The following is a 26,906-nucleotide window of genomic DNA, read 5'->3' as shown; positions in this document are numbered from 1 at the left end:
CTGGCTTTCTGATGCTTGCTGTGCCAGAGCCGCGTGGTCTTTGTGCTTGTGAATAAATCCGTGTGGTGGAAAGAGCTCTACCACTGCGACCCATCCCCTGGCGAGTGCCCCCATGACGACTGCATCGTTAACACGCAAATAACGCAATGGTTTTGTCTATCTGCTGCCACTCGCGTCTAGATGAAGGCACAGCCTTGTTCTTCCCTCTCCAGAAAGGGAAGGCACCAAACCATATAAAACCAGCACAGAAAACAGTGGGAAGGTCCCTCAAATTTTGCAGAAGCAGTGGTTGCTGAGAGCCAGGCCTTCAGACTTGGTTTCAGATCTGTTCTTGCCCCAGGTGAGGATAGAGTGATTTTGGAGAAGCAGGAGGGAGCAACCACCAACACACCTTCTTTTAGAAAATCCTCCTTGCGGGTTTTTGTTTGTGCTTTTGCACTCGCTGCAGCAATAATGAAACAAATTGCGTCTGCTCGCCGTACAGTGGAAGTTTGCTTGTTCTTTGTTTTCTTTTAACTGGCTCCTCTCCATCTGGAGAGTTTTAAGGAGGCTGTCATCTTTAGTCTCGTTCGTTGAGAAGGGCAATGCTCCTCTGGCAGTGGGGGACCAGACCTCTGCGGTGGGAAGCTCAGAAAGATCCTGAGGCCAAGTTGTCCCAGAAAGAGGAGATCTCAAAGCAGGGCAGGCTCCTGCCCTGTAGGGCTGGTGGGGGGACACAACTCGATATTTGTAACTGAGCAAAGACTTCAGCAATGGGCAAAACCCCTTTGTCTGTGGGCTTGGAGGGATCAAACAGTCTTCTGCCATCCTAGGTCCAAGCAGTTCTGCTGTTAAGATCACGGGTAAACTGCTCTTACCCTTTTGGATTTTTTCCAAAAGCAAAGAAGCGGGCAGCACGCTTTATACTTGGCTACAGGAAGCTGTGCCTGGTGCTCTCTGGTTACTAATTGCTGTCAACCAGTCAATGAGCTATTGTCTGTCTGTTTAAAATTAACTCTCTCTTCCTCCTTCCAGCACAAAGGAGGCACCTAGCCCATGCGTGGGCTCTCAGTGCTTGTGTGGGCTTGGGAGCTGCTCCCCTGGATGCCCGTTGAGTTGGTGGTGGTTTGGGGTCTTGTGGTGGGCTTGGGGGTGTGATGTTCCACTGGTGCAGAGCTGGAGCTATTATGCTAATGTTCAATGCACTGTAATATCTTAGCATCCAGCTGTTTGCATGCTGGATGAACAAATAAGAGAGGTGGCCCTAGCTGGAAGAGCTCTCCGTGCAAATATAAAGAGGAGAACTGAGGTAACGGGAACGAGGAAGCCATCCCCACTGTTCAGCAGCACGGGTCCTCCTCAAGCCTTTCAACAGCAAGCATAGGAAGGGAGGCTTGGAAAAATATGTCTGTCTGAAATACCTTGGTGAGTGTCCCAGAAAGCTCATCTGAATGGGGCTATGCAGGAGGCAACCTGAAGGAACTCGCTTTCAGATTTTGGAGGTGACATTTGCTCTTTGGGGTGGGAAGCTGGTGTGTTGGTACCAAATGGACCTGGGTCAGAAGCTAAAGTGGCTAAGTGATAACAGATGTGTTTGAAAGGTAGCTGAGGTCGAGGAATGGGTGCAGTGAAAATTAGACATGGTGAGGGAGTGGAATAGAGGGAGGAGCAAAGAAAACAGAGGGAAAAGAAGCAGCGGCAAGGGAGCTGCATTGGGGAAAATGGCCGTTGAGTTGTGGTCATGAGGAGGAGGATGGAAGAGCTGGGAATGAAGGACTGCTCAGGGAGGAGGCAGTGTTGGGAGCAGCAGGAGAAACCCACTGTAGCTGACCCAGAACAGGACGCATGAGCAGTGGTGGTCCCTGGAAATGGGGATGAGGAGGCTGCGAAGGCTGGACTTGCCCTACTGTGTGGGATGTGGCAGAGTGGGATGGACCAAGAGGGTCTGAGTGCATTCTTGCTGATGCTGCTTTCCTGACCCATGGGATGCCTGTTGCCTGCAGCAGGATGCGATGTGCTGCTGTTTGCTTCTTGGATCACAGCAGCAACCCCCACACTGTTGTTTTTTTTTTTTTTTCCCCTCTCCTTCGTTGCTTCTCATTCCCTTAACGAGCTCAGTCTCAGTGTGATGGTGGTGGTCTTGTGCTGTGTTTTACCTTCTTCCCTGCTCTTCTGGGCTCCAGCCAGCCCCGGGGTGCAGTTGAAGATTATGTTGTTGGGCCCTTGAGGAACAAGAAGTTCTAGAAATCCTGGGGTTTGGTGGTTGTGTTTTCTCCAATGAGGCTGCAGCCCAGTTGTTGTTAACGTCTTGAAACCTTCCACTAATCAAGCAAAGTTTGGGGAGATGATGTTGGGCCTCCTAGCTCTCCAAGGTTCATGTCAAGGCTGTTGCTGTGACACTGGCATGATTTAAGCCCGTGCTTCTTCAAATGCCACGGAAGGGTTCTTCCCGTGTCAGTAAGTGCTAACACATGTTTCAAAACAGGACAGAGAAAGAGCTTGTGGATTTGCCCTGCCCTTCCTGAGTTCGTATTCAATAAATGTGTTCACACTATGTATTCATGGGTTTCTCAACAATTCTGGAAACAGGTTGTTAAGCTATGGTTTGTTTTTCCTTCGTGGAAATTACAAATGCAGTATATGCAATAAAGGAAGTGAAGGCATATTAGAATTAATGAGGCACATTCAGGAAAAAAAAACATCTCTTTTTCCTTTGGAGTAGGTGGCATGGCTACAGATGGCTTCACCTTCCAGGTGAAAAGAGCTGTGAAACGTTCATCTCTTTTCCTCCAAAATTCCTTTTATCTGTCTGGGTTGAATTTTGCTTCACGTGGTGGGGGCAGCTGCAGGGTGGAGTTTGCATCCACGGATGCACCTCTGCGGAGGCGCTGGGACGGTGCCGGCACCGGCCCCTCCGCGGCACAGCCTTCAGGGCGACAGCTTGGGCAAGAGCGTTCATCTGAGAATCCATCTTGCTGTTGTGGACATCTTATGAGTAAACCATTTTATGAGAAAATATAATTAATCTCTTTGTGGCAATGTTCTCCTGTACACACTAGAAAGCATGATTGTCTATACAGACAAGCAAATTAAAGGTTTCAGTTAAGACAGACGGTCCTTAATTATCATAAGCTGGACTACATATTAAAAGTATACCCAGAAAGCTGGGTGGCAAATTATCTGAAACTAATTAATTTTGCCCATAAAAAGTCAGCCTGTTCCCTCTGCGTGCTTGAGCCTGGTTTTATTTTCTTTTTAAGGTGTGTTGAGTAATTGCATGTCTACCTGGTATCTGTTTGCATAGTTAATTTGGAAACCTCAAACAGAAGAAGGCCAATTGAAAACACAGCTCTAAACTAAGCAAACCTGGTACATGGGAAATGTAGGAAGTCCCGTGTCTTTTGGGAGCAGAATGGTGCACAGTAGCTCTCGTCTCCTTTTGGAAGGACGCCAGCACACCCGAACATGGCCAACAGATGGGCATCTGTAGAGTGCACGTTGGCTCAGTGGCCTTGCTGGGCTCTTTGGTAAGACTTTCTGCCTTCTTTGCACTGCAGTTAAGGTTTTCTCTGCTCTAAAAACTGGGGTTTTGGTGCTGAGCCCTAGGTTGCTCATGGTTTGACTCTTTGCAGTTGCTGGAAGGGGAGCAAGCAGGGTGCTGTGGAGCACCGTGCTTCTCTCTGGGAAATTATTCTCTGAAATAAATGCGTTTCAATCCTGAAGATCAGGAAATCCAAGACAAAACTTTGCATGCCTGCGGTGGTCGGCTGTGGGTTCAGCCCTGAGGGCTCCCTGCCTGGGGCATGGCTGGAGGGGCAGAGGACACCGGTGCTTCGGTCCCACCAGTGCTGGGAGATAGCACTGAGGAGCAGGCGGTGCTGGTGGTGGCAGGAGGCAGCTCAGGCCAGGCAGTTTTGCTGCCTTACCTGTCACCAGTGTTCCCAGGGAAATGCCAAACCTGCCTGTGGGTGAAGGCGAACGTGCCCCTTTGATGTGTTCCTCTAATTTCCAGGAGCTGCCTTTGATTTAGGTAGGACTGTGCTCTACAGCAGCAGGCCCTCCTCATCAAAAGCCCTCTTGTATGAAAATCCCACCCTTAATATATCTGAAAATATTAGCAAGAGGAATAGGAAAATGTTACGTTCCTTCTTACTTAAAAAAAGGCTATTTTCAGATGAGACCTATGAAAGAACAAACCGGGTACAAAAATCCAGGGAAGTGGATGTGTTGTCTGGAGGTGGGATTTGCCCTGTGCCTTGCAGTGGGTGGAGCGATTGCGTTTCTTCAAGTAGCTCATGCATCCTCAGTTTGGAAGAAAGATTGGAGTTACTCTGGCCGTGGAAACCGATGTCACGTGGAAGCACCCCGGGGAGGTTCGGTGCTCTCCTGCGCTGGGTTACTGGCAGAGCTGGTCTGCCCTCAAGCTGCAAACAGGTAATACGTCTTACTACCTGAAAAAAGGGAATTGCTAAGTAACTATGCTTGTGTTTTCCCACCGTGCTCTTTTATGGAAGGGTTTGTTCAAAAGCAGAGATTTCTTTTTCTTTTCCAGGACTCCTCTTGCAGAAATACCAGATATGTCATATCTTGTCTTGCTTACTGTTTTGTGACATCTCTAGGCTTTCTCTAGATGTTGAGCATCAAAATTCTACCCTGAAATTCAAACGGTTTATAAGAATAAACAGAGCCCAGAGCTGTAGATTGCCTGACTGCAGATTACTGCCTTTTCTATCTCTAAAAATTTAATTGCATTCGAAATGTCATCTTCCTTTGAGCACTGAAGTCCTTGGCTTCCACAGGACTTATTTTGCAATAAAGACAAATTTTAAAGTTTCTTCTTGGCGGTAGGAAAGGTTTTGTGGCTCTGGTCCCAGCAGGCAGCTCGGCTGCGCTCTGTGGGCGGCAGCGCTGGTACCCTCGCCCTGCGCTCATCCTCCTGAGCATCAGCAGGGCTTAGCCGAGATGGATTCAGGTAGTAAAATGTGGACTTGCTCCCCTATCCAGGTTGGACCAGAGCTGGCTGAGCCACGCTAGCCCAGCACCTTGCCTGTGGTCCCACCTCTCTGTGTCACCCGGGCATCTCTTCGTGTCCTGCTCTTAGCTGGGAGAACCAGGGAGATCTTTAAGCCACGTGCTGCTCCCGTGGGTCGGTTTGTGAAGCCCTTCCCAGCGCTGTGTGTGTGCTTGTGCCTGTTTGTCGACAAGAGGGGCCAGCCCTTGTTCTGGGAGTTCAAACAAGATAACTGGTAGGGAAAAAGAGAGCCTGCCATCCCCCTGGATAGCAGAGTCTCGGAGAGCACTGGCGGAGTATGATTTGTCGTCTGTGAAAAATGTTTGCGTTTGACAGCTTTTCACAGGAAGCCTGTCAGAGTGATAATTTAATGAGTACAGATTGCTTGCAACACAGCTGTAAAACGTGCTTTTACAGTGCTGTAAAATAAGCAACCGAGGCCTTTGTGTGTTTGCTTTGTTTGAGAACAAGTCAACTTCTAATACAAATGAAAGGTGGTCATTTATTTTACCCAGCAAACAGTCAAGACGTAAGAGAGGAACCTGCCATTTTTCTTCTTCTGGTGGCAAGGTTAATGCTGGGTTACGTTGGTGTTTGCTAATCAGCTTGTTTCTGTGAAGGGGAGAATTAATATCTAATCAGATGTAGGGAGTTACTAGTCAGATTAGCATTTTAGTCATAAAAAGAACTTTTGGGCTTTCCTCTCTTCATTGCAGACGTCTATGCCCGTGCTTTGCACAAAGAAAAGCTTTAATGTTCCTTGCTGTGCCCAAGCTGAATTCTTGAAGGAAACAAACTGAGGATGCAGACTTGTAGTATGCCAACAGCTAGAATAGGTAACTTTTATATATAATACATACACACACACATATATTTATAAAAAATGTGTATATATATAACATACAATCCCTGCTGCTGACCAAGCTAAGAGTGCTAATGCAACTAGTGCATTGCATGGAGGAAGGTGTCAGCTGGTTGCCATGTGTGTCCTGCCCCTGGTCCCCAGTGCCGTGCTCAGCATCCCTCCTCCCCACCTTCCCAGCCTCCTCCCTGCCCCAGGAGCCTCGAGGTGCCAGCGAGGCCGCCCATGGGCCAAGCCAGCGGCGCCAGTCACCAGGGCATCCCATCTGGCGTGGTTTGGGGATGCAGGAGCTGCCTCCGGCCTCCTCCCCTTCTTATTTGGAAAACGGCACTTGAGAACGGGTGTGTTCTGCCTATGCAAATGCCGGCTGGCGCTCAGACCAGAAACGACAGCTTTGCATGTCCGTGGTGCCGCCATCAGCAGCGCTGTCTTGGGGTTTTAGAAGCGGCTGGTTTTGGTGGGAAGTTTTCATTTCCTTTATTTACCTCCCCTTTTGGGCAAGGAAAAGCTGCTGGCTGGAAGGCTGCAGGTGCACAGGTATTTGCTGCTAATTAGGTTGCATTTCTCCCCACCTCCCTCCCCCCCCCCAGGTTAATTAATGAACATACCTGGTTCTAGCCCACATGAAAAATTGCTGAGAGATGAAGTGCTCTAAAGCCTGGATACAGTTTATTCAACTTCCACTTTGGAGTGTAACCAATTAAATGAGTTTGGGCAGTAGAATAAATTGGTTATGATAATATGGATGTATTACTTGAGATAACTTTCCTGGCTTAAAACATTACTTTGGGTTCCTTTAGAATGGTGGTTGGAAGTATTTAATAGATTTCCCATCAATATCATTGCAAAATCTTAAATCTTTTTGAAGAGTTTGCCGATGCATCTGCCAGCTCTTGTGCCTGGCATGAAAGTATTTAAATAAACAACTTATTTGGTGATGCTGAAAGGTCTGAGCAAAGGAAGGAAGTGAGCCTTCAAAATGATTAAGTGAATTAGAAATTAATATACACCAAGCTAATCTCTATAGTATAAACTCAGCAGAAAAAAATCTTCCTGGAGAGGAAATGCCAGTCATGGGAACGAAGGACGTGTCGGGTGTTTGAAATCAATCTCCCCTTCCCTGGATCATTTCTCTTGTGCTCCTAAGAGGCTGCATTATATACAGCCATGTCAGGCCCCGAGCCTCATGACTTTCTTCATCAGGAACTCGAAGAATGTTTCAGTTTTTCCAGAAAATGTTTTCTGTGTTAGGCTTTGTTTGTACTGGAGCACTTTGAAGACGAAAATCTGAACTTCAGCATACTTGTAATACATTTTAACAAGGTTTAAATTCACACTGGGCCAAAATATTCCCCCCTCCCCTCCCTTCTAACAACTTCTGGCTCTAAACATTACTCCTTTGAGGATTAAAAAAACCGCAGAGGCATGTTTTATTAAAAAATATTTATTGAATATGAGTCACAGAAAAGCAGAGGTCAGAGTCCTCAATTGCTGGTGGCATGCATAAAAATAATACGCTCCCTCGCCTGCGCTGTGCGTGGTGGTAGAGGGGCTGAGCCCGCACCCCGGGGTGCCGGTGTCCCCCGCGGGCTTGGAGCAAACGGGCGGCATCCCCGCGTGAGCACCGCCAGCACCTGATGGTTTGTCCTGGTGGCACCTACCCTTGCTCTCCTCAGTCTCCTTCCCAAGGCCACGTAGCATGGAGTTTTGTTCCAAAATGGCCCAAATGCGTTTGGTTTAATGTAACCCTCCCCTATATTTGATTTTAATTTAACTCATCTGCACCAAATCTCCAAGGCAAAGGTTTTGCAGTAGGGTGATCTTTGCTTAGACCCATGTGCTGAGGCTTTGGTGGCCCTGCCTTGCCAGGGGATATTCTTTAAACTGTCCTGGCAGATGCATCCGATGTGCCAGACATGGTCAGGTCAGCTCGTTATCGGCGTCGGAGACGTGTGTGGCACTGCCAAGGTGTGGTGGTGGCACTTTGGCAGCGGCCGCTCTGGCAGCGGGCTCTCTGGTGCTCTGGGAGGGCAAACCGAAGTGGGGATTCGCTTTTAGAAAGTGGTGAAACCCAAGGGCCCCTGTCTGTCCACTTGTCCTCTGAAAAACCTCTTTGTTTAGCCCTTGGATTTTGAACAAATTCTGGCTAAATTGTGGGGGTTTTGTACTGCCTCAAACATCTGAAGCCCTGTCTGCAATCAGGACCAATTAGGTAATTAGAGACAGGCCCTGCCCCAGAGCTGACAAACTTGCAAGACTGGAGAAAGAACCTGCAGGTAGATTTTTGGGTTTGTTTTTAAAATGTATTAAAATCTGTTAATTTTTGAGGCTGGTTTATGAGCATTCCAGAAAATGAATTGACGAAAACTTTAAGGAAAGACCCATTTGCGCAAAGTGTCGTTTAACAACAGCAACAACATTTTGTTTTTCTTTTTGCTTTCTGCTAGTCTTGTGCTTTGAAATTGCTGCTTTTAAGATGGCTGAAGGGTAACATAAGAAACCGACCTTTTTTTTGGTGGGGTTTTTTTGGGTCAGTTTGGTTTTTTTTTTTTGGTTTTGTCTTGCTGACTCACGGTATTCAGGTTTGCATCAAAAGAGATTTCACTCGTGCAAGTCTTTGGATCTGGAGAGAGGCTGGGGGGTTGGTTTATGAAGAGTAATCAAGAATTTTGAGATACATAAATTGTTTGGAAATTTTGAGGGAGTCCTTTAACTTTCCATTTCATTTGGGTGATGGTCTCATTGTGCTGAATTTTCCAGTTAAGCAATGGCAGTGGTTGTAGAAGTGTGTGAACACGCAACCTGGTGCTGGTGTTTACCATGGCTTCTCTTCCTCTTTTCTAGAGTTCTTCAAAGAACTTCTCGAAAACGCCGAGAAGTCGCTGAATGACATGTTCGTGCGTACGTACGGCCGTTTGTACATGCAGAACTCGGAGCTGTTCAAGGACCTCTTTGTGGAGCTGAAGCGGTACTACGTGGGTGGCAACGTCAACCTGGAGGAGATGCTCAATGAGTTCTGGGCGCGCTTGCTGGAGCGCATGTTCCGGCTGGTCAACCCTCAGTACCACTTCACGGACGAGTACCTTGAGTGCGTCAGCAAGTACACCGAGCAGCTGAAGCCCTTTGGGGATGTGCCACGGAAGCTCAAGCTACAAGTGACACGAGCGTTTGTGGCTGCCCGCACATTCGCGCAGGGCCTCGCCGTTGCGAGGGACGTCGTGAGCAAAGTGTCCGCGGTGAGCTCCCTCTCATGATTATTCCCATGTCCCATGGACCCGTGATAGGTAGTGTCTTTCCCTGTTGTCCTGACTAGGTACCTAAAGGCGTTGGTAGCTGAGTGCAGGTGGAACCAAATTCCATCTATGTGGGCTGTGCTGTTGCATGGTAGAGTCACCTTCTGGGGACACCGCCATCCGGTGCTGCAGCCCAGTAGCAGAGATGTTGCCCAGGTTGATGCTGTCCTCCTGTCTAGGGAACAGCAACAAGCAGGAAATTAAGTACCTTCTGCAGTGGAAATAACCATGTTTGCTCATGTAATGGCTGTATCTTCTTCTTAATGTTGCCTTCAAATTACAGCGAGTCATGGGTGCTCCGGACATCTGTTACGGAGCAGCTGATGATTTGCTGCTTGCTCCCAGGCACGGGGAGAGGCTGTTAGCGTGAGCAAACTGCTTGTATGGTCACAGCGAGCCGGAGCCATGTGCGCAGGGCAGGAGCCAGTTGTGCTTGGTGCCTCAAACGCACAACGCGAGTTAGACCTCTATGGTAAAGTTACTTTTTGGGGGGGTCAAACAGATGTGATGTGTTGGTCACTTAAATGTTTACCTCCCTCTTCTTATAAACCACTTCCAAGTGGTTTAAGTGGGGTGACTTTTTTTTTTTGATGTGAGATTTGTCTGTAACTCAGCCTGAGTTGTGTGGTAGAGGGGACAGGTGTAGTCAATAATCCCCATAAAGTGATGGTGTGAGATAACAAATATTAGTGATTTCTTTTCAGCAACCTCAGCTCATTTCCTGTGGGCTATAGAAGAGTTAGTACAATCATTTAATCAGGCAGAGAGAGGTTTACTTTCTCCCTACCTGGTTACGGAGTAATAAAATGCCAGGCTGAAAGGGCAGAGAGTAGTTTGAATCACCCGGAGTGTTGGGGTGACGGGGGAAAGTAGTAAAACAGAAAAGAATAGCTGTTCAGGTACTCTTAGAAGCAGAATGCAATTTTGGAGGCAGCACAAGCAGCGTCGTTAAGTGAGATAATCATTCAAATTGCTTTGACTTACAGGGGTAATATTAAAATACTGTCTCTCTGGAAAGAAAAAAAAAAAAATCTGCTTCGATGTTATTTTTTCTGGAAGAGAAATGAGAAAAACAGCCTGTGATAAGCCTGCATGTGTGCGATAGGGCAGAGAATATTAGTGAGGAACGAGTTGCCATACTAATATATCCAGGCTCCAGGAGCAAGTTGTAAGTTAGCCGTGGCAGGTTTAGGTCCTTGGACACCTTGAGTCCCCATTTAATAGTGATGACTCTGGCGTGAGACATGTCTGCATGCTGCTGGTTGAGGATGGGTGTCGTGAAGCTCCATGGGCGATGTGTAGGGTCCCTCTTACAAGACCACCAAATCCTCCAGCCTTAGGGACACGGTCCTGTGGTGGAAGGAGAAGCGGGAGCAAGGGTCGGTGCTGGATGAGGCCAAGCGTTGTGTCCCCATGTCAGGTCACTGGCCGGGCCTGCCGACCTCTCGGTTGGAGTTTCAAATTTGGTGACTCTTGTTTCTGGCTGTGTAGCGTTGTGGTAGATACTGTGGTCAGAAAGAAAGGGGAAAAGGGTTTTTACTGCTGGAGAGTGCTGATAAAGTACTCGGGTGGGAGGTCCGTCCACTAAGCCCCAGTACGGTTTTCGGGAATGTGCAATCACTTGATAGGCAGTAAACATGCATGGATGAGGGATCGTGTTTATGCTCCATCTGCTCAGAATTCATCAAAATGTCTCCAGACTTGACACGGGACCACGAGGGCTACGGTCCCCGCATCTGTTACGAATCAGAGTCGTGAACCCGAGGTGGCGTTGTGATTTCTCCTTCCCTTTTGAAGATCCTCGAGTGTAGAGTTGCCTTCAACTCTAGAATTAATTGCTCAAGTGTGGAAGGTTACCCCGGGACCCACTCAGCTGCAAAAATAGCTCACACGCCGTGGATGATCACAGTTATTGCGCTTTCCACTTCAGTTTCACAAGTTGCACTGGAAATCCTGCAACAGACTGACTTTTCAAAGCGGTAGGAAAAGTCCCTGCTGCTGAATACCCAAGCTTTAGTTGCAGCAGTGGAAGGAATAATAATCTTTTCTATAGCGTTTTAATCTCATTCAGTGGAAATCTAACATTCTAACATTTCTGCAAGACACAATGTGAAATTCTGTATGCAAGTTTAAAAGCTGATGTTTTTATGCCTGCTGCTTTGCGGTTGCGTTTTGGGGCTTCCCACATTACATATAGATTAGCCTGGCTTTGCTGAGCTCTATGTAATGACTCTATTGACTTTGCTTCCTTATTATTTTTACTCAGGAGTTGTAGTGGGATGACTGCTTATACCAGGGATTAACTTGAGGGATAAATCTTCTATCCTTCTTTATGAAAAAAATGTCCGAAGTAATGCAAATCAGTTTCACTTTTAATGTGTTTTGTAACAAGCAAGTTAAAAATATTTAATTGAAAATCATCAGGAGGGGAAATACAAACTGCTGCAAGACCCAGCTGCTTTTTACTTTCCCGGGGTGCTATCAGGAGAGCAAAGAGCACTTTACAGTAGAACAACCTTGATGGCTTTTTAATGGTTCTCTATACTTCTACATCTTCGCTAGGGAGGTGCGTTTAGAAAGGTATTGTTCTTGGGTGAGTTTGGGAGTAAAGGGGGAAAAGGAGAGAGAATATTGAAATGCTGCAAGTATGCTCGGGTTTCTGAGTGTGTATGAGGAAATAACTTTAATTTGGCATGGGATGGATCAGAAGCCGGGTGCTGCTGCCCAAACACACAATGGAGGGAAAGCACAGACTTTTTTTCAAACTGTGTCTAAACCCCACAGTTTTGATGCTTAAGTCTTCACCTCACAAATTCCCTCCTTTGGACCCCAGAAGTAGAAAATTCTCCAGATCCATCCTGAACAGCAGATCCGAGAAGATCCTGTTTCTGCCTGCTGGAGACATGTCCTGCCTGCATCTGAGGGGTCTGCGAGGGGCTGGGGCCTCCAGCGCTTCCCTCTGCCGCCTGCTGACGCCTGGTGCTTTCTCTCTGACCTTTCTGCCCTCGCTGTCGGCAGACGGAAATCTGCCCATCCCCTAATCGCCCGCTTGCTACTTAGCCCTGGAATCAGCCGGGTTAAATTGCTGCCAGCAGTGACACTTCCTGCCCCAGCCAGGGGTGGAAAAATGGAGCAAATCCAAGTCAGAGCCCTGAGTGACCCAAAAAAGGGTGAGAACCTGCAACTGGGCAGTTCTCAAGCTGCAGAGATGTTCCCTTAATTAGTTACATGCAGTTAAGCGCACAGCCTGGTCAAGGGTCTTGACACCTTTGAGGGCAAAGTGCCCAGGGGCTTGTTGGGTGCAGGCCAACTACAGGTACGGGATGGAGGTCCCTGGTCTGGGAGGAGGAGAAGGTGAAGTCAAGGGCTGAGCCCCCTGACGCTGATTTGTAGGGTCAGGAGGAAGCTGCTTGACACAAAGGCTGGGAGGGGAGGTCTGGCTGGAGGTCAGCAGTGGAGGGGGGACGAAGTGTGCAGCCACATGACATCGAATCCCTGCGTTTGCATCACCATCGTCTCTGCAGAGCTGCAGACGGGGGCCTCCTGCAGTTGCAGGGATAGTGAGAGTTTCCTGCAGCCCTTCAGGAGATTTATGCCAATGAACTGTTGTTTTGGGGTTCTTTTACCAATTTTCCCTCTTGCCCTTGTGTCCAATAGTTTGAGGAACTGCTGGGAGCTCTGGAGGCTCCAAAATCACCTCCCCAACAAGCATTTGCATGCTGAAAGCCACATGAGATGCAGCTGCCACCAAAGCAACTGGGCTGCTGGAAAGGGGCTTCCAGCCCATCCTTGGGAACCCTGGGAAAGGCAGCAGCTTCAAAGTTGTATGCAAGAAATGGTGTTTCATTTGGAAGCACAGATATGATCCATATGAAATAATGCAGTTTCATATGAAGAATAAACCTACCCTCCCCATCTGCTGTCCTCAAGAGACATTAACAGCCGAGAGGAAGCTGCTGGAGATGTTTGCAGTGGGTGGAGGAGGCTCAGCGTCCTTGGTATTGGCATTTCGTCCCTAATGAAGTGTGATGATAGCAGGGAATTTTCTTCAAACTGTTTATGGAAGAGAATTGCAGAGGGGGCAGCTGGAGTGAGAGCCTGGTGGGTTTTTAATCCTCTTTTGCTCTGGGCTGCCTCAGCTCTTAGGAGGCATCCATGGGGCACAAAGTGAAGCGCTGAATGTGCGTAAACCACCCTACAGCTGGCCCGTGTGAGCTCCCTTACCTCCAGCTGCACCTCCTGCACCGTGGCTTCTGCCCTTTTCAGCATGGATGCAGAACGTGGACCAGACATTAGCTGAGGAGAAGCAGTGATGATGACAGTAATAAAACCCAGAATGAGTAAGAATTAAGGCCTGTATCATCAAAAATATTGGGGCACTGAGCTCCTGTTTCAGTAAATGTGCCCCTTGTAATTACCGTTTGAGGATCTAAAAGTTTCATCAGAGAGCAAAGGTCCAATCTCCCTTTGTGTGGTCTTTGCCCTCGGTTTGGACTTAAGGGGGATGTGCCCTTAATCCTTCCTCAGGTAGAAGTTTGTTCCTATATCCAACCGTGCTGGGCACCCAGAGCAAACCCTCCCAGGGAAGCGACAGAAATGAGATGTGTTCCTCGCAGGCACTGAGAGGAGACAGGGGGCAGGTGCTGCTGCTTCGTGGGCAACTGAGAACCAGCCAGAAGAGCCAAGGAGCCCTTTTAGTGTTGCAGAGGGGCTTCTGACGAAGCAATGCTGCCCAGGCAGCAAGTCGCAAGCCGTGGGGCCGGACCGAGGGGCAGCCGTGCACAAGGACGTTGCCTTCCACGTGCCAAGGGCAAACATCAATGCAGAAAACAATACCAAGCACTTCTCCACATCAAAGATGACCCTGAGAAGACCTGCCAAGGATGTGGCTGCATCTGCCTCTGCTCCAGCCATCTGAGGGTCTGCACTAGGCATAGCCTTCAAAGCATGCTCAAGCAGCAATCATCACGGATTTAACATGCTGGGAGCACGTGGATGCGGCTGTGGGTTTGAAGCTGAGGGCATCGTGCGGGAGCATTTCAGTCCACTGGGTTGTTTTTTTTGTTTGTTTGTTTTTTTTTCTTTTTCTCTCTTTGCCTCCCCCTACGCTATGGTTTTGCTGCTAATTTTGAAAACAACGTGAGGGGTAACTAAGGAACTTTTTGGGTGTAGCTGCCAAGATAAATATTCCCGCTGTTTTGCTCATTAAAGCGAACGGAACGCTCCTAATTATCTGACGTGTCTCTGGGTTGGGGAGAGGCAGGTGCTTTGGAGAACAAGCTTTCTTGGAGAGATATGTTGGTCCTGAGGATGCCAAGAGCAGGAGATGCTGCCCCTGGTGTCACTCCTTACGTGTTTGGTGGAAGAGGTGTCTGCTTGGCACCGAGGTCCCCTCTGCCCGGTGTGGGATGGGGGTGCTGGTGGGGACCACTTGGTTGCTCCCCTTTTGACACATTAATATTGAGACTGAGCTGGTCGAGTGACTGGCAGTGTGGTTCTCGGGAGCTCTGCCGTTCCTCTCTGGCAGCGTTACATCTGGGGAGGTGGAAAAGCAAGCTGCACGTAGGGAATCGAGTGTAAATGTACTCTTGAACTTTTCCTCGCACAGAGGTGACTGTAATCAGCAAGATAAAGCTGCAGCAGACATCGCCACAAGTAGCGAATACTGACAAGGCGCAGAGCTGTGCGGTTCCCAAGTATCGTTCCTAAATGTCCTCCCTTATGCAAGACCTCGGAGGCCCAAATCTGTGGTTGAACCAGATGCTTTCTAAGTTACTCATGTGCTAGCACCAGGCCAGCGAAATTGGTTAAATGCATAGCTAATTCCAAAACACTTTCATTGGAATATTTGGGGTGGGGAAGCAAACCAAGAGCTGCCCGAGTGATCTTCTGCTTCACAGTGAGCTGAACGTCTGGACCGGCATGTGCCAAGATGATGCTCTTGCACAACACTGAGGGGAAGGAAAAAATGACGCAAGTAAGGTTGTGTTGGTCCCAAAAACTGACGACACTTTGCTTGTCTAAATTGGCTGCTCACCTGGAGCATCCCACAGGCCTTCAGTCAGCTTTGGAGTTAGGTTTTGAAGTCATGAAATCATCTTTCCCTGTCTCTGAGAAGTTACTCCTTCGGTCTTCTTTATCCGGTATTGCCCTAATTCATTTTTTTGCAAAGAAAACACAGTATAAATCAAAAGTAATTTCACTGCATTTATTTTCAAATGTTGAATTTTTATGGGTTTTTTTAGTGGCTGTGCTGCTGGCATGGCAACGCGGTAGTTGTGCAAGCTTGGAAAATAAGAAAGCCTTGAGTTATCAGTGTTGTTATAAATAGTTATTAAAACTGACAGGATTTTAAATGTTGTTATTAACATTCTTAATGTTAATTTGAGGGTAGGGTGAGAGAATAAAACGTGGCTCTGGCTGTCTGGCAGCTGGTGGGAGCTCCCCACAGGACCATCCGTGGTTGAAGCTCTGTCATCCTTTCTCAGTTATTCCTTGCCTTGGGAAGGAGGCAGGGGGGAATGGTTGCTTCTCTGAACTTTATCTGCTTGCACAGATTGTTTTTTCTTGAGTTTTGGTGGCTTTGTGGTAGGCTGTTAACAAGGCATTTTGCTTGGTAGGTGTGCACTTTAACGGTGAAGTTCCTACCAGATGTATTCATCCAGATGCAATTGTCATGGAGCTGGAAAGGGCTAAGGACGCAGGGCAAACCATTTCCCTTTTGTGAGACTTTGAAATGGGATGGATGCGACAAGGTACCAACAAAAACCAGATTTTATTTTACCGAGAGCACATCATTTTTACAAGAAGGTGATGGTACCTTTACCAGTAAAAGTAAGTTGGGGGTACCTCAGCATATATGATACGAAACATTTGGATTAAGCCCAGACAGTCCAGAACTGTTTGCTTTTCACTTAATTTTTGTGGATTGTGTGCAAATCTGTGTTTTTAAGGAGCAAGTTCAATACAAATGTGAAGATTGGTGCCAAAACACATCCGTTAACAGCTTTTAATCTTCACGTTTGACAAAGCGTATAGACATGGACAAATTGTAATTTACATCATGAAACCGCAGGGTGATGGATTGCTGCAGTGGCATGGAACGCCACGGAAAGGAAATAAATTTCACAAGATAAAAGGAAGGGACTGGAGTGCATTTACTTCTATTATAAGCTTTTACAGGGTATGTGCACTACAACGTTACTACTACCTGGGCTCAAGTCTACTAGAGTAAATCCTCTTCAGCAAATAAAGCTTTCTTTGGGACTCCGCTTTATTAGAAAGGAGATTATTTGGTTTTTGAGGGTCATTCTAGAGTAGAGTTCGAATGAACTTGAGTTGCTTTCCAAGATAAACACAACCCCAGAACAAAGCATATCTGGGTTTACTGTTACATACAATGGTGCTTTAAGAGCTTGCACCTGGCGTGGCAGAGTGAACATTAAAGGCTTGTGAAGAATTGCCAGTGCAACACATGGCACAGCCCCCTGACAGATCCAGAGTCAGTCTGGACCGGGTACGGGCCCCTTGCCAGGGGTTAAGGTTCTCGCTGCAGTGATACGCAGCAGTTAAGCATTTATCACTGTTGTAACGAGGTGTAATTGCTCGTAATCTTCCCCGAAATTCTCTCTTAGAGCTGGTCTTTGCTTGTGCCTTCCTGTTGGCTTTCTGACACCATGAAATGCCAGATCTGGACTGATGAATTACACCTTGGTCTTCCTCTTCATCTGCAACTGCATTGCAAACTAACGGCTTCCCTGTGGGTTACGTCCATCACTGGTTAGGGTTCGGCTTGGCAGTTGGCTGCAGGCTGGGGTTTGTCTTTTCATCACCCCGTTTGCTCAGTTCTATGTAAGGCTCAGAGCTGCAAACCTACTTAGGGAAGGAAGCAAAACCCCATTTGCTTTTAAAATCATCCTGGGTCTTTGTTCAAAGGACTGAATCCAAGTGACCGTCCTGTGTCGTCCGCCGTGGAACGCAGGAAAGCGGCTTCAGTTTCCCCCTGCATCTGCTGGGATTCATAAAGATCAACCCCTATGAAATATCAAAGCGGGGCGGATGCTGCAGGATCGCAGCCACGCGGGGCGAGATGGGAACCTAAGATGGGAGGGTGCCTCCTGGGTCACTGCTGTGCGGGTAATTTCCCCCCCCTGCCCCCCTATGCTGCCACGCACTCCCTTTCATAAAGCTGCGGCTTTCCACAATAAGGGTGGGAAGTCTCCTGCTCCTCGTCCTGCTTCAAACAGCACCTGGCTGGTGCTATCAACCTTTTCCTAATTTTCTTCCCAAGGAAGATGCAGAACGCTTCTTTAAGGACCAGCAGTGCTAGGATGGCCGGGATCTGCTGATAAGTCTCAGGACTAGGCGTGGAAGTCCTGGCTCCTACTACCAAATGTCACGGGAAGAGATTTTTATCAGAGAAATAACTAAACTGGGGCATCCTTCAGAGCTCTGTCTCTGGGTGTTAGACATTGTTTAGATCCCTCTTCCCCCACTCCGTAACTTTTTTGTTACGCAAGGGCTACACCATCTGGATGGCAGATGATACCTTTACATTTGTCTGCTTTCAGTTTTCCTACTATAAATCATCTGATTTAGCTGGTTTCTGTTGCTTGAGCTCTTCCCAGTGTTTGAACTAGCTTTGCTTTAAAGCCACACTGCCCCAATAGGGAGCTTTCTGCTGGGGTTCCTGTGCCCGGCTGCGCCTTCCAAGTGTGTGTGTCTGTGTGTGTGTGTGCGCACACTCCGAAGCGTCTGAACAGGATTCCCACACCACCGCAAGCAGCTTTCTACATCGAGTCTCCTTTTGCTCAGCCAAACAGGCTCCTTGTGGACAAAAGAGGGGTAAAGATGACAAAAGAGGGGTAAACTGACGTCTGAAAGAACATTGCTGGCCAGCCAAAATCTAGCACCAAGCCCCATCAACCACAGAAAATTGTCTTTCTGTCTTTCTACCTAGTTTCCTTGCCCACTGAAGAGAAACCATGGTCTTTCCAGAGCTGAGGGAAAGACAACCGATTTTTATCTGCCATCTGGTTGGACTTGAAGTTCTTAAAGGTCTTTTCCAATCTAAACGATTCTATAATTCTCTTTTTGTAAGAAAAAAAGCTGATGTTACTAGCAAAGCCAGCCTGACTATGTTGTGGGGGTTTTTTTTTCTCATTTGTTTTTGTTAAAATCTGTTGCCTCCTAGTTTCACGTGCTGCCAACTAGTTTTTGCACCAGAAGATCGTGTTCAGTTTGTCCGTAGCCCTTACGCTGTGTTGGGCTTTGCGACAGCAAGGTCCTCAGCGTGCATATGGTACCCGGTCTTCCTCACGTAGGTTCATCTCTGTTCAGTCCTGTCATCCTGTCTGCTGTGAAATCAGTGTCCAGGCCCCCAGCAGTTGAGACGTGGAGGCCATCCGCATCTCCAGCCATTTGTGTTGGATGGCTTCTCTCTTCCTCGGGGCTGTGTGTGTGTGTCTCCTCTGGCAGCGCGGTCTTGGGTCATAACCTATTCAGAGTGCTCTCCATAAAGGCTTTACAAGAAGTCTCAAGCGCATTGCTAAAACACCAGAGACTGCTTCTATTTTGTCAGCATATCTCTGATCACATCTCATTTTCCATTTTCATGTGTGGCTAATTAACACTTAAACTTGCTCTTGAGGGAGCTTCTCCGTTCAGTGCTTTAGACGGACCCACCACGTGGTCGGCACTAGTACGTGGTGCTGGAGCTAACGCTCCTCCGGCCGGCTGGGTGGAAATGGTTTCAATGAATGTTCTGAAGCTGGGCCAGAGAGTGAATCAAACATGAATGACCATGAGTCACTTTGGAAAACAGCCCTGTCGAGGGCTCAGGGGGTGACGTGCCTGCTGCAGATAGCTCCGCTCGCATGCCCAGCGGTTGCACCTCAGCTTCGAGGGTCCTCCCAGCTTGTCCTCAGCTGCAGGGCTGGAGCTGCCACCTCCTTCGGGTGCGGGGAATGGTGTGATGGGTGCTGCCTGTAAATGAACCTGGGTATCTGTCATGTAAATGCTGTGTTGCAGGAGTTGAATGTGAGATAAAGGAGCCGGTCTCTCTGCCAGAGAGCCCCGCTGGGCGATTGTGCAGGAAGAGCCGCTCCGCCGAGGAGGAGGAGGGCACACTCCCGGCGGGTTTGCTGCCGGATAGTGGCAGGCGTCCCATCTCGGCTTCTTTTTCCTGAGAAATCCCAGCATTGTCATCTTCAGCATGTGTTTGCGGTGGGGCTTGGACAACGCAGCCTTGCCTTACGCCTTTTGGCTCGGTGGCCTTTTAGTCCCTTCCCTAATCTTGAATGCTTCATGTCCCTTTGCAGCCCAGGGAGGGGTCCCCCAATACCAGGCAGCTTTCTCTGCATATATTGCAGTGTATATAATGTTTTGCAGTGGCGGGGGACTGGCCGTGACCCCTAGAGGGGCAGGTATACCCAAGGAGGTGAATTAAACCCTTTAATGTGTTCCCCAAATACTGGGGAGTTCTGACCGGACAGCGGTGGCTGACCCCATTGCATCTCCTCTGTGCAGCTCTGTTCCTGCCTGCCCTTGGGTGAATGTGCAAGGTTTTGGTTTTGGTTTTTTTTTTTGCTTTAGTGACCAAGGGCTAATTTTGTTTTCCTTTCCCCTTTTTCCCTTGTAAAGGTGAACCCCACGCCACAGGGTACGCGGGCACTGCTGAAGATGATGTACTGCCCGTACTGCCGAGGTCTGGTGTCGGTGAAGCCCTGTTACAACTACTGCTTTAACGTCATGAGAGGCTGCTTGGCCAACCAAGGGGACTTGGACACGGAGTGGAATATCTTTATGGGTAAGGCAATATGGGTTAAAACTCCATGTGAGTATATACCAATGCTGTGTCCCCCACCTAGATGGTTTTTGTGAAGGGCTGTGCTGAGCTGTAGCAGGGTGTTTTAGGTGACTGTGATGGGTATCTTCTCCTTCCACGTCTTTGTTTCCAGCACACCTTTTGCAGTTTACATTAATTTCTAGATAAATGAAGCTTTTGTTGAGTCAGTGACCTCTGTTGCAGCAAGCTTTAGGAGGATGGAGCTGCCGTGTGCTTGTAGGCTTGGAGTGCCTCTTCTTGCTGGAGCAAGCGTGCCTGCAAGCTGTTTTTTCCATACTGCTCCGTATACGTTGTTGTCGCCACGCGGCTGTCCTTCCCCAAGCCAGTTTTCTTGCTCGGCAGTCTGGGAGTCTCCCTGCTAGGGTGAGCTTTGGGAAAAGCTGTGGGCCTGTAGTTTACATTAAGAAAATTGAATGGGACATGTGTCTGAATCTGTATTTAAACAGCTCGTTTGGTGCTCGGCCGCCATCCTTTTGAAATGTCGATCGGCCTTACATGACGCTGTGCAAGCGCTTTTGCCATCCTCTTCCTCCTGTTTGTTATTTCTCTTCTGTGCTTATAAATGGTATTATTCGATATATGAAATTTAGCCTGAAATGTCAAATTCTACCTTGGGTCACTGAAATGTTAAATTCTACCTCGGGTCAAGGCTTAGCAGAACGGTCGACGCGTCACGTTTTGGGAGCACAGGCAATAGATAACGTTAAATGTTTTCATTTGTGCTCCTTTTCCAGTTTTCCAGGAGGCTTGATTTATCTGTGAACGTGCATCCTTTGGGAGCAGTCGCTTCACTCCAGTTAATGTGTGATGAAGTGCACATGTAAAGTATCTGCCGCTGCTGACAAGGCTGCGGTGCTCTTCCCATCCCACTTGTGGAAAAAGACGACTGTTCGAAAAGGAAGATTTTCCTTTCATTAAGCTGCGAGATTAAAAAAAAAAAAAAGGAAATTGCTGATAATTGGCATTTCGGGCTAGATTTAAATCTTAGAACTTGTTTTCCTGTGTTTTGTGCACTGGCTTTTCACTTTGCTGCCTGTGCCAACTGGATGTGTGCAGGGTATTATTTTCAGAAGGCGCTTTTTTGCCTGTGTATTCCATATAGGGAGTTAAATGTGACACTAAATTGGGTTTCCAAGTCATTCTCTGGGAGGCTGACCCCCCCCCCCCCATTCCTCCCAGCCGTCTTTCTCATGAGAATATTAAGTATTTCAGCTACAATTGTTGCTGAAATAGCTCAAAGCCAGGAGACTTGCAAACATCTAGTCCAAGTAGAAAAGAGGAATCCCATGAAAGGGAAGGGCATAATGCCAGAAAACAGACAAAAGCACAAGCAGCTAATTGCTGTAGGTGGTATGCAGCTAAAAACGAACCTCGCTGGAAGCTGGCGAGCCCTGTCACACGAGACTGATCAGGGACCGCGTGCAATAATTAAGATTATTAAACAAAACAAAATAAAGAAATGCAATTCCAGGTTGGAAGCAAAGCTTTCTTCTTGCAGTGCTTCCTCCCCAAGGGGCTTCTTGCCCACTCGTTACTTAAGTACGGTATTAAGCTTCGTTACATTTATTGGCAGTATTTGCTTGGTTCTTGCACTCTGGGTTGATTCTTGCAGTGGAGTACAGATACTGAAAACTTAAGCTGTGCTTTCTTTAGGTGGTTTAATAACTGAACAGGTGCTGGTTATGTTCCAGATTTTGGTTTCTATCTCAATGTGCCACTTGAGGCAAATTAAATTAATTAGATCTGGTGTTTGGGGCAGGGCGTATGTCACAAGTATCCTGTGTGTGTGTTTAAAAGTTTAAATAAATAAAAAACAACCCTCTAAAAACTCCCCCCAAAACCACCCCAGAACAACAACAAAAAAACCCCCACCTGCATGGGCTCAATGCTATTTTGCATCGTGGGTTTAAGGACTAAGTTGTGACAATGATTATTACACGTCAAAACCAGATTTTGAACATAGCTAAATAATGTAAAGATAGTTAAGTGGGAGAACTTGCAACAAATGCTGCAAGTAGATACGAATTTGGGTGCATGCGCATATAAAATACGCACATGTGTGTGTTAGTGGGTCTTTATGTAAGTCACTTATATAAAGCTTTTCTAAACTGGGATGTAAAGTTTTTAGGTTTTTTGAGACAAGACGACTTTATGCTTCCTTCTGCAAGGTAGCGTTTAACGTTGCAGTGTAAGAAATAATGACCAAATTGTGCTCTCTTCTCCCATTTAACTACCTTTAAATTATTTTGCCCTCTATTCCTGACACAATTGTATGCCAATTAGAGAGGGGAATACTTTGTTTCAAAGCTACTGGGGGGGGTTGGAGCTTTCCGGAATGAACAGTGTTAATCTCCAGTGCCTTTTCATGACCACCCCCCCTCTCCAAAGGTTTACTCTGGTCAAAGATGTCGAATTCAGGCTCCATATACGTATCTGCAGTACTACTTTGTTTGCAAAGAATTTTTTCCCCCTTTAAAAGAACAAAAACAAAGAATGTTGTTAATGAATGGTCAAGGTCTTCCCCCTCCTTTCCTCCCCTTTTAAATCAGATCTTGGGGTTAAGACTGAAAACTGCCTTTTGTTCTTCAAGTCAGACAGCGAGGCTGAAGATGGGGGTTTCTGATCATTGGTGGCACAATGCGAAAGAATTGCCAAGGGTTGTCTCAACGCCAGTAGCAAGGACAAATGCATGCAGGAGGAAAAGGGTCTTTAAGGGATGGTGCCCCCCCCTCCCCAGCCCACTTCTATCTTCCCATCACAGGGGGGAGAGACAGTCTTTGTCGTGCTGTGTGTTTGTAATAAATGGCCAGGGTGCATTTTTTGCTCTGCCAGGCTGGTTTTTTATGAAGCAGATCTGAGCCCACCTCACCATGGCTTATAAATATCAATTATTTTGCACCGGAGCTGCGGTAAAATAATTGATACTCATCATCAACTCCTCTCTCCCAATAATGGAAAATTCTTTCTTGGGAGACGAGCTGCACCGAAGCTTCGTTGCTGGGTTTAGTGCAGCGTGCCTCCCTTCTCGACATACCGGCGTTATCTTGAACCCCAGCCAGCCCTATTAATGTCAAACGTGGCTGCCAGAGGGAATCGCTGCTCGCCACGACTGCTGGTGGGGACACTAGCCAGCTCCTGGTGGGAGACTGTGGGTGAGGCAGACCCACCCCCTTCCCGATTCCTTTTTTTTTTTTTTGCCTTTTTAATGAAAGTTTATTTCACTTAGTGCTCCTTGCCAGTATCAATCCCAGCTCCTGAAGAGCTCCAGTTGAATATATTCTCCAAGGGCAATTATTACTTTCCTTATCTTTTCTCGCCAGCTTTGGCAGCTCTGCTGGAGGCCGAATGCATTTTCTCTATCGGCAGTCAAAGCGGAGGCTGCATTCCTGGGCTGTGATACATGTAACGCCATGGCACCCCTGCTAACAAAGGACCCAATTCGCTCTACATTCCCATGGTCTTGTGGATGGCCTGCCCGGCTCAAAGTTTACAAAGACGCCAAACAGCCAGAAGAATTGGGGTTTATGTTTCCTTTCAGTCTTTCACAAACACTTTATTGATCTGCGGCCTTTCCTGGCCACTCGGAGAATTAAGTAGTTACAAAATGGAATGATTTGTTTTTTGCTTTTTTTTTTTTTTTAAACTATGCATTTTGTGTGTTTTATTATCTCTCTATTCATAATATTTTTATTTGAAATGAGCGGCTTCCTGCAATCTGCGCCGGGATGTTCTTTATGCGCGTGAAAAACCCCAAAAGCTTTGACAATGATGAACACATTTAAGTTGTGCTCCACTTGTTTACAAAAGTCTCCATTTGGTAGCACATCAAAAGCATTTTTCTCCCCTCCGGCACAATGGTATATTCATGCTAGCAGTCATTACTCAGAGATTTGAAGCATCACTTTATTGGAGCCCACCACAATACAGTCTAAGACTCTTTGTTTCAAGTAGGCTCATATCGTATATAAATGAAGATGATTCTTTGGTTTGTAGGATAATAAAGGAGACATTATGATGAAGAGTATACCAGGCAAGTAATAAAAAGGAGGAAGTATATGTAAGTCTTGGTTGCCTAGGAAAGGCATTGCTTTCTGAGTTTGGGATTTTTTTTTTTTTTTTTTTTTTTAAATGCATTTAGTTCAGACCTGTTTGTAGTCCCTGATGGCTAAATTCCAGCCCTGCCCTGCCACAGCTCCATCACTGATGCTGGTGGTGTGTGCCTGCGGGGCGGGGGGCTTTCCGGGGGGCTCCAGCTCCTCCCGGGGTTCACTCCCTGAACACCAGCACCTTGGCAGAGCTGCCCGAGTCCCAGCTGATGGGGTTTTTAGGATGGGTTGCTCGGTTGCTCAACCCTTAGCTAACACCCAGTAAATCTTTGGAATACTGAGTTGCCTTTAGAAAGTGGATTTACAGGCTAGGAAGCCATCTGCAATTCATGGGCGGGGGGGGTTGGTGTTGGGTTTGTTATTAATAGTATTACTATTATCATCATCGTCGTCATTATTTAAAGACACAAATAGCTTAATTGTGTATTATCATCAGTATATGGGTTTTTAGTGTAGTTTAACATGACTCGGGTATTAAGGCAGAGCTATTACTGAAGTGTTCAGTATGTGGAGTATCTTTATAGGGCTTTAACAGGTAGCTGCAGCCCACAGAAGTTTTCCACTTGTTGAAAGTAGGTTCTGCGCTTCGGAGGAGGATGAATGTCACGAGAAACACTTTTCAAGAGAAATTAATAGCTTGACTGTGAAACGCCCATTTCACCTTAATGGAAGGGAACAGGCGTATCCTTGGGAGCGGGGAGGAGCTCCTCGGAAGAGGGTTTCCTCTGGGCCGGAGGGGTCATTGTGCCCTGGCCTCCCATGTCACTCAGGCTAGGAAAAATTGAAGAATTAGATGCAACTGGAAAATTACAAGTTTGTGGCAGAGCGTCACAAAGTGACACAGGAAAGGAGATGAGCAAATGGGGTGCTCCCGGGCTGAGGAACTGCAGCAAAACCAAACGTTAAATAAAGGTTGTGATGGGCAAGAAGAGACGAGTGCTTAGCACAAGGCGTGTACCTGGGGGCACCTTCTAGGGGAGAACCAGAGAGAGGATTGAAATGCAATGCGGGGCGAAAGCCATAACGCCAAAAATAATTTCCTAGAGGAAGTAATGGAAGTTCAGTAGCTGCTATGTTTCATGATGTATTTGATGAGGACGTGCGTGTCGGCACAGGAGGAGTTGACACAGAGTTGGCTGAGGGACTTTTCCATCCCCACTTGCATAGAGATGTGCCAAGTCTGTCATTAGCACACAGCCTTTACCCTTGTCTCGTGCAGTCTCCCTCGTGCAAATTGTCCATGCAGTGCCAGAAGGTGTGATCCCAGGCACAGCAACCCTCTAGCTTTCCGTGAGGGAGAAGTGGTTCCAGTGGTCGCCTTGGGTCCTTTCACGTTGGTGTCTTGCGTTTGGGACCAGCATAAGGAGGCCGGTGGCTTTCTCTCTCTCAGCTTTGAAAGCAGTCTTGAAAAACAAATGACACAAGGAAACCTTTAATAAACAAGCATGCAGAGGAGGGTGTTAGTAATGCTTGTTCTAATGGGAGGAGCTGATTACAGGCTGCCTTTTGGCAGGCTGCGATGACTCTCCCTCATTTAACGCAGCTTTTGATGTATACGAGCCCGTGGCTTGGTGTCGGCAGCTTGTAAGTGCCTGGTAACGTTGTAGGCTCTGGGAACGGAGCAAAATGTTTCCTGGAGATGTGCGCTGGTCAGAAGCAACGTTGCAGCAGTTAATGTCTGTGTGCTCAATCTGTTGTCCTTGTTATCTGGTATCCTCGAAGCTCCTCCATTAAAAGCCTTTGTTTCTCTCTTTGTGTTAGATTCGATGCTACTGGTAGCAGAAAGGCTGGAGGGTCCCTTCAACATCGAATCAGTCATGGACCCCATTGATGTGAAAATTTCGGATGCGATCATGAACATGCAGGAGAACAGCATGCAGGTGTCTCAGAAGGTAAATGGGCCAAGAGGACACGCGGGTGTTATTTATCCGATGTGATTTACGTCCCTGTTCTCACTGATACAGTTTTTTCTTTAATGTCCTTTCAAGTTTATATAAAACTGATGTATTATTTTGGACAGGGGCTGGGTTGGAGCCTGGAGAAGGGAGGCTCTTGTGACCTCCCATTTCAGAAAGCCCTTTCCTTCTCTCATGTAGGTTTTCCAGGGATGTGGCCAGCCAAAAACGCTTGCCCAGGGCCGGACTGCTCGCTCAGTCTCTGAAAGCGGTTTCAGCGCTCGTTTTAGACCCTACAACCCGGAGGAGCGGCCGACTACAGCCGCCGGCACAAGCTTGGACCGACTGGTGAGTGCCTGGTCCTGCCGGTGCCGCACAGGCGCTTCGCACCCATGTACCGCAGCGTATAATTTTCCATTTGTAATTTATAGGGTTTCTTAATATTCCTTGGCTGTCTGAAACTCTCTGAGGGGTGTAGTCTGCCCATGGCTCTAGATGTGAATTACATCAACACTTGTATGTCAGAAAAGTGCCTGTTTTAAAGGCTTGGCTTATGAGTAATATGTGTTTGAGGAGCGGTGTTTAATTTTGTATTAAAAAAGTAAATCAACCATCAAAACACGCAACCTGAAGATCTGGCCTATACGCGTCTGTTGCGATAAAAAATACCTTTCCAGCTTCACTTCTAATGAGCATTTGGTATTCTGGATTATGTCCTGTGTTTCTTTTTTTTTTTTTTTTTTTTTTTTTTTTTTTTAATAGGTTACTGATGTGAAAGAGAAGCTGAAGCAAGCCAAAAAATTTTGGTCATCTCTCCCTGGCAACATTTGCAACGATGAAAAGATGTCTGTAGGCACTGTCAATGAGAACGAGTGCTGGAACGGGAGCGCCAAGAGCAGGTTTGGCCATGCTGC

General features: G+C 47.3%; 1 protein-coding gene across 1 annotated transcript in view; it reads left to right on the top strand.

Moving 5' to 3' along the window:
- The window catches only part of GPC4 (glypican 4), a 37,400-nt gene that overhangs the window by 6,926 nt on the left and 3,568 nt on the right, over window positions 1-26,906 (top strand). The window contains exons 3-7 of the mRNA XM_009643118.2: window positions 8,697-9,088; window positions 19,787-19,952; window positions 25,859-25,989; window positions 26,194-26,340; window positions 26,755-26,891. Coding sequence (XP_009641413.1) covers window positions 8,697-9,088; window positions 19,787-19,952; window positions 25,859-25,989; window positions 26,194-26,340; window positions 26,755-26,891 — 973 coding nt within the window. The remainder of the gene's footprint in view (window positions 1-8,696; window positions 9,089-19,786; window positions 19,953-25,858; window positions 25,990-26,193; window positions 26,341-26,754; window positions 26,892-26,906) is intronic.

This window comes from Egretta garzetta, unplaced genomic scaffold (genome assembly GCF_000687185.1).
Source record: "Egretta garzetta isolate BGI_Z169 unplaced genomic scaffold, ASM68718v1 scaffold220, whole genome shotgun sequence".
NCBI lineage: Eukaryota > Metazoa > Chordata > Aves > Pelecaniformes > Ardeidae > Egretta > Egretta garzetta.
The sequence above is the reverse complement of the archived record's forward strand: the minus strand, read 5'-3'. Positions and strand labels throughout refer to the sequence as shown.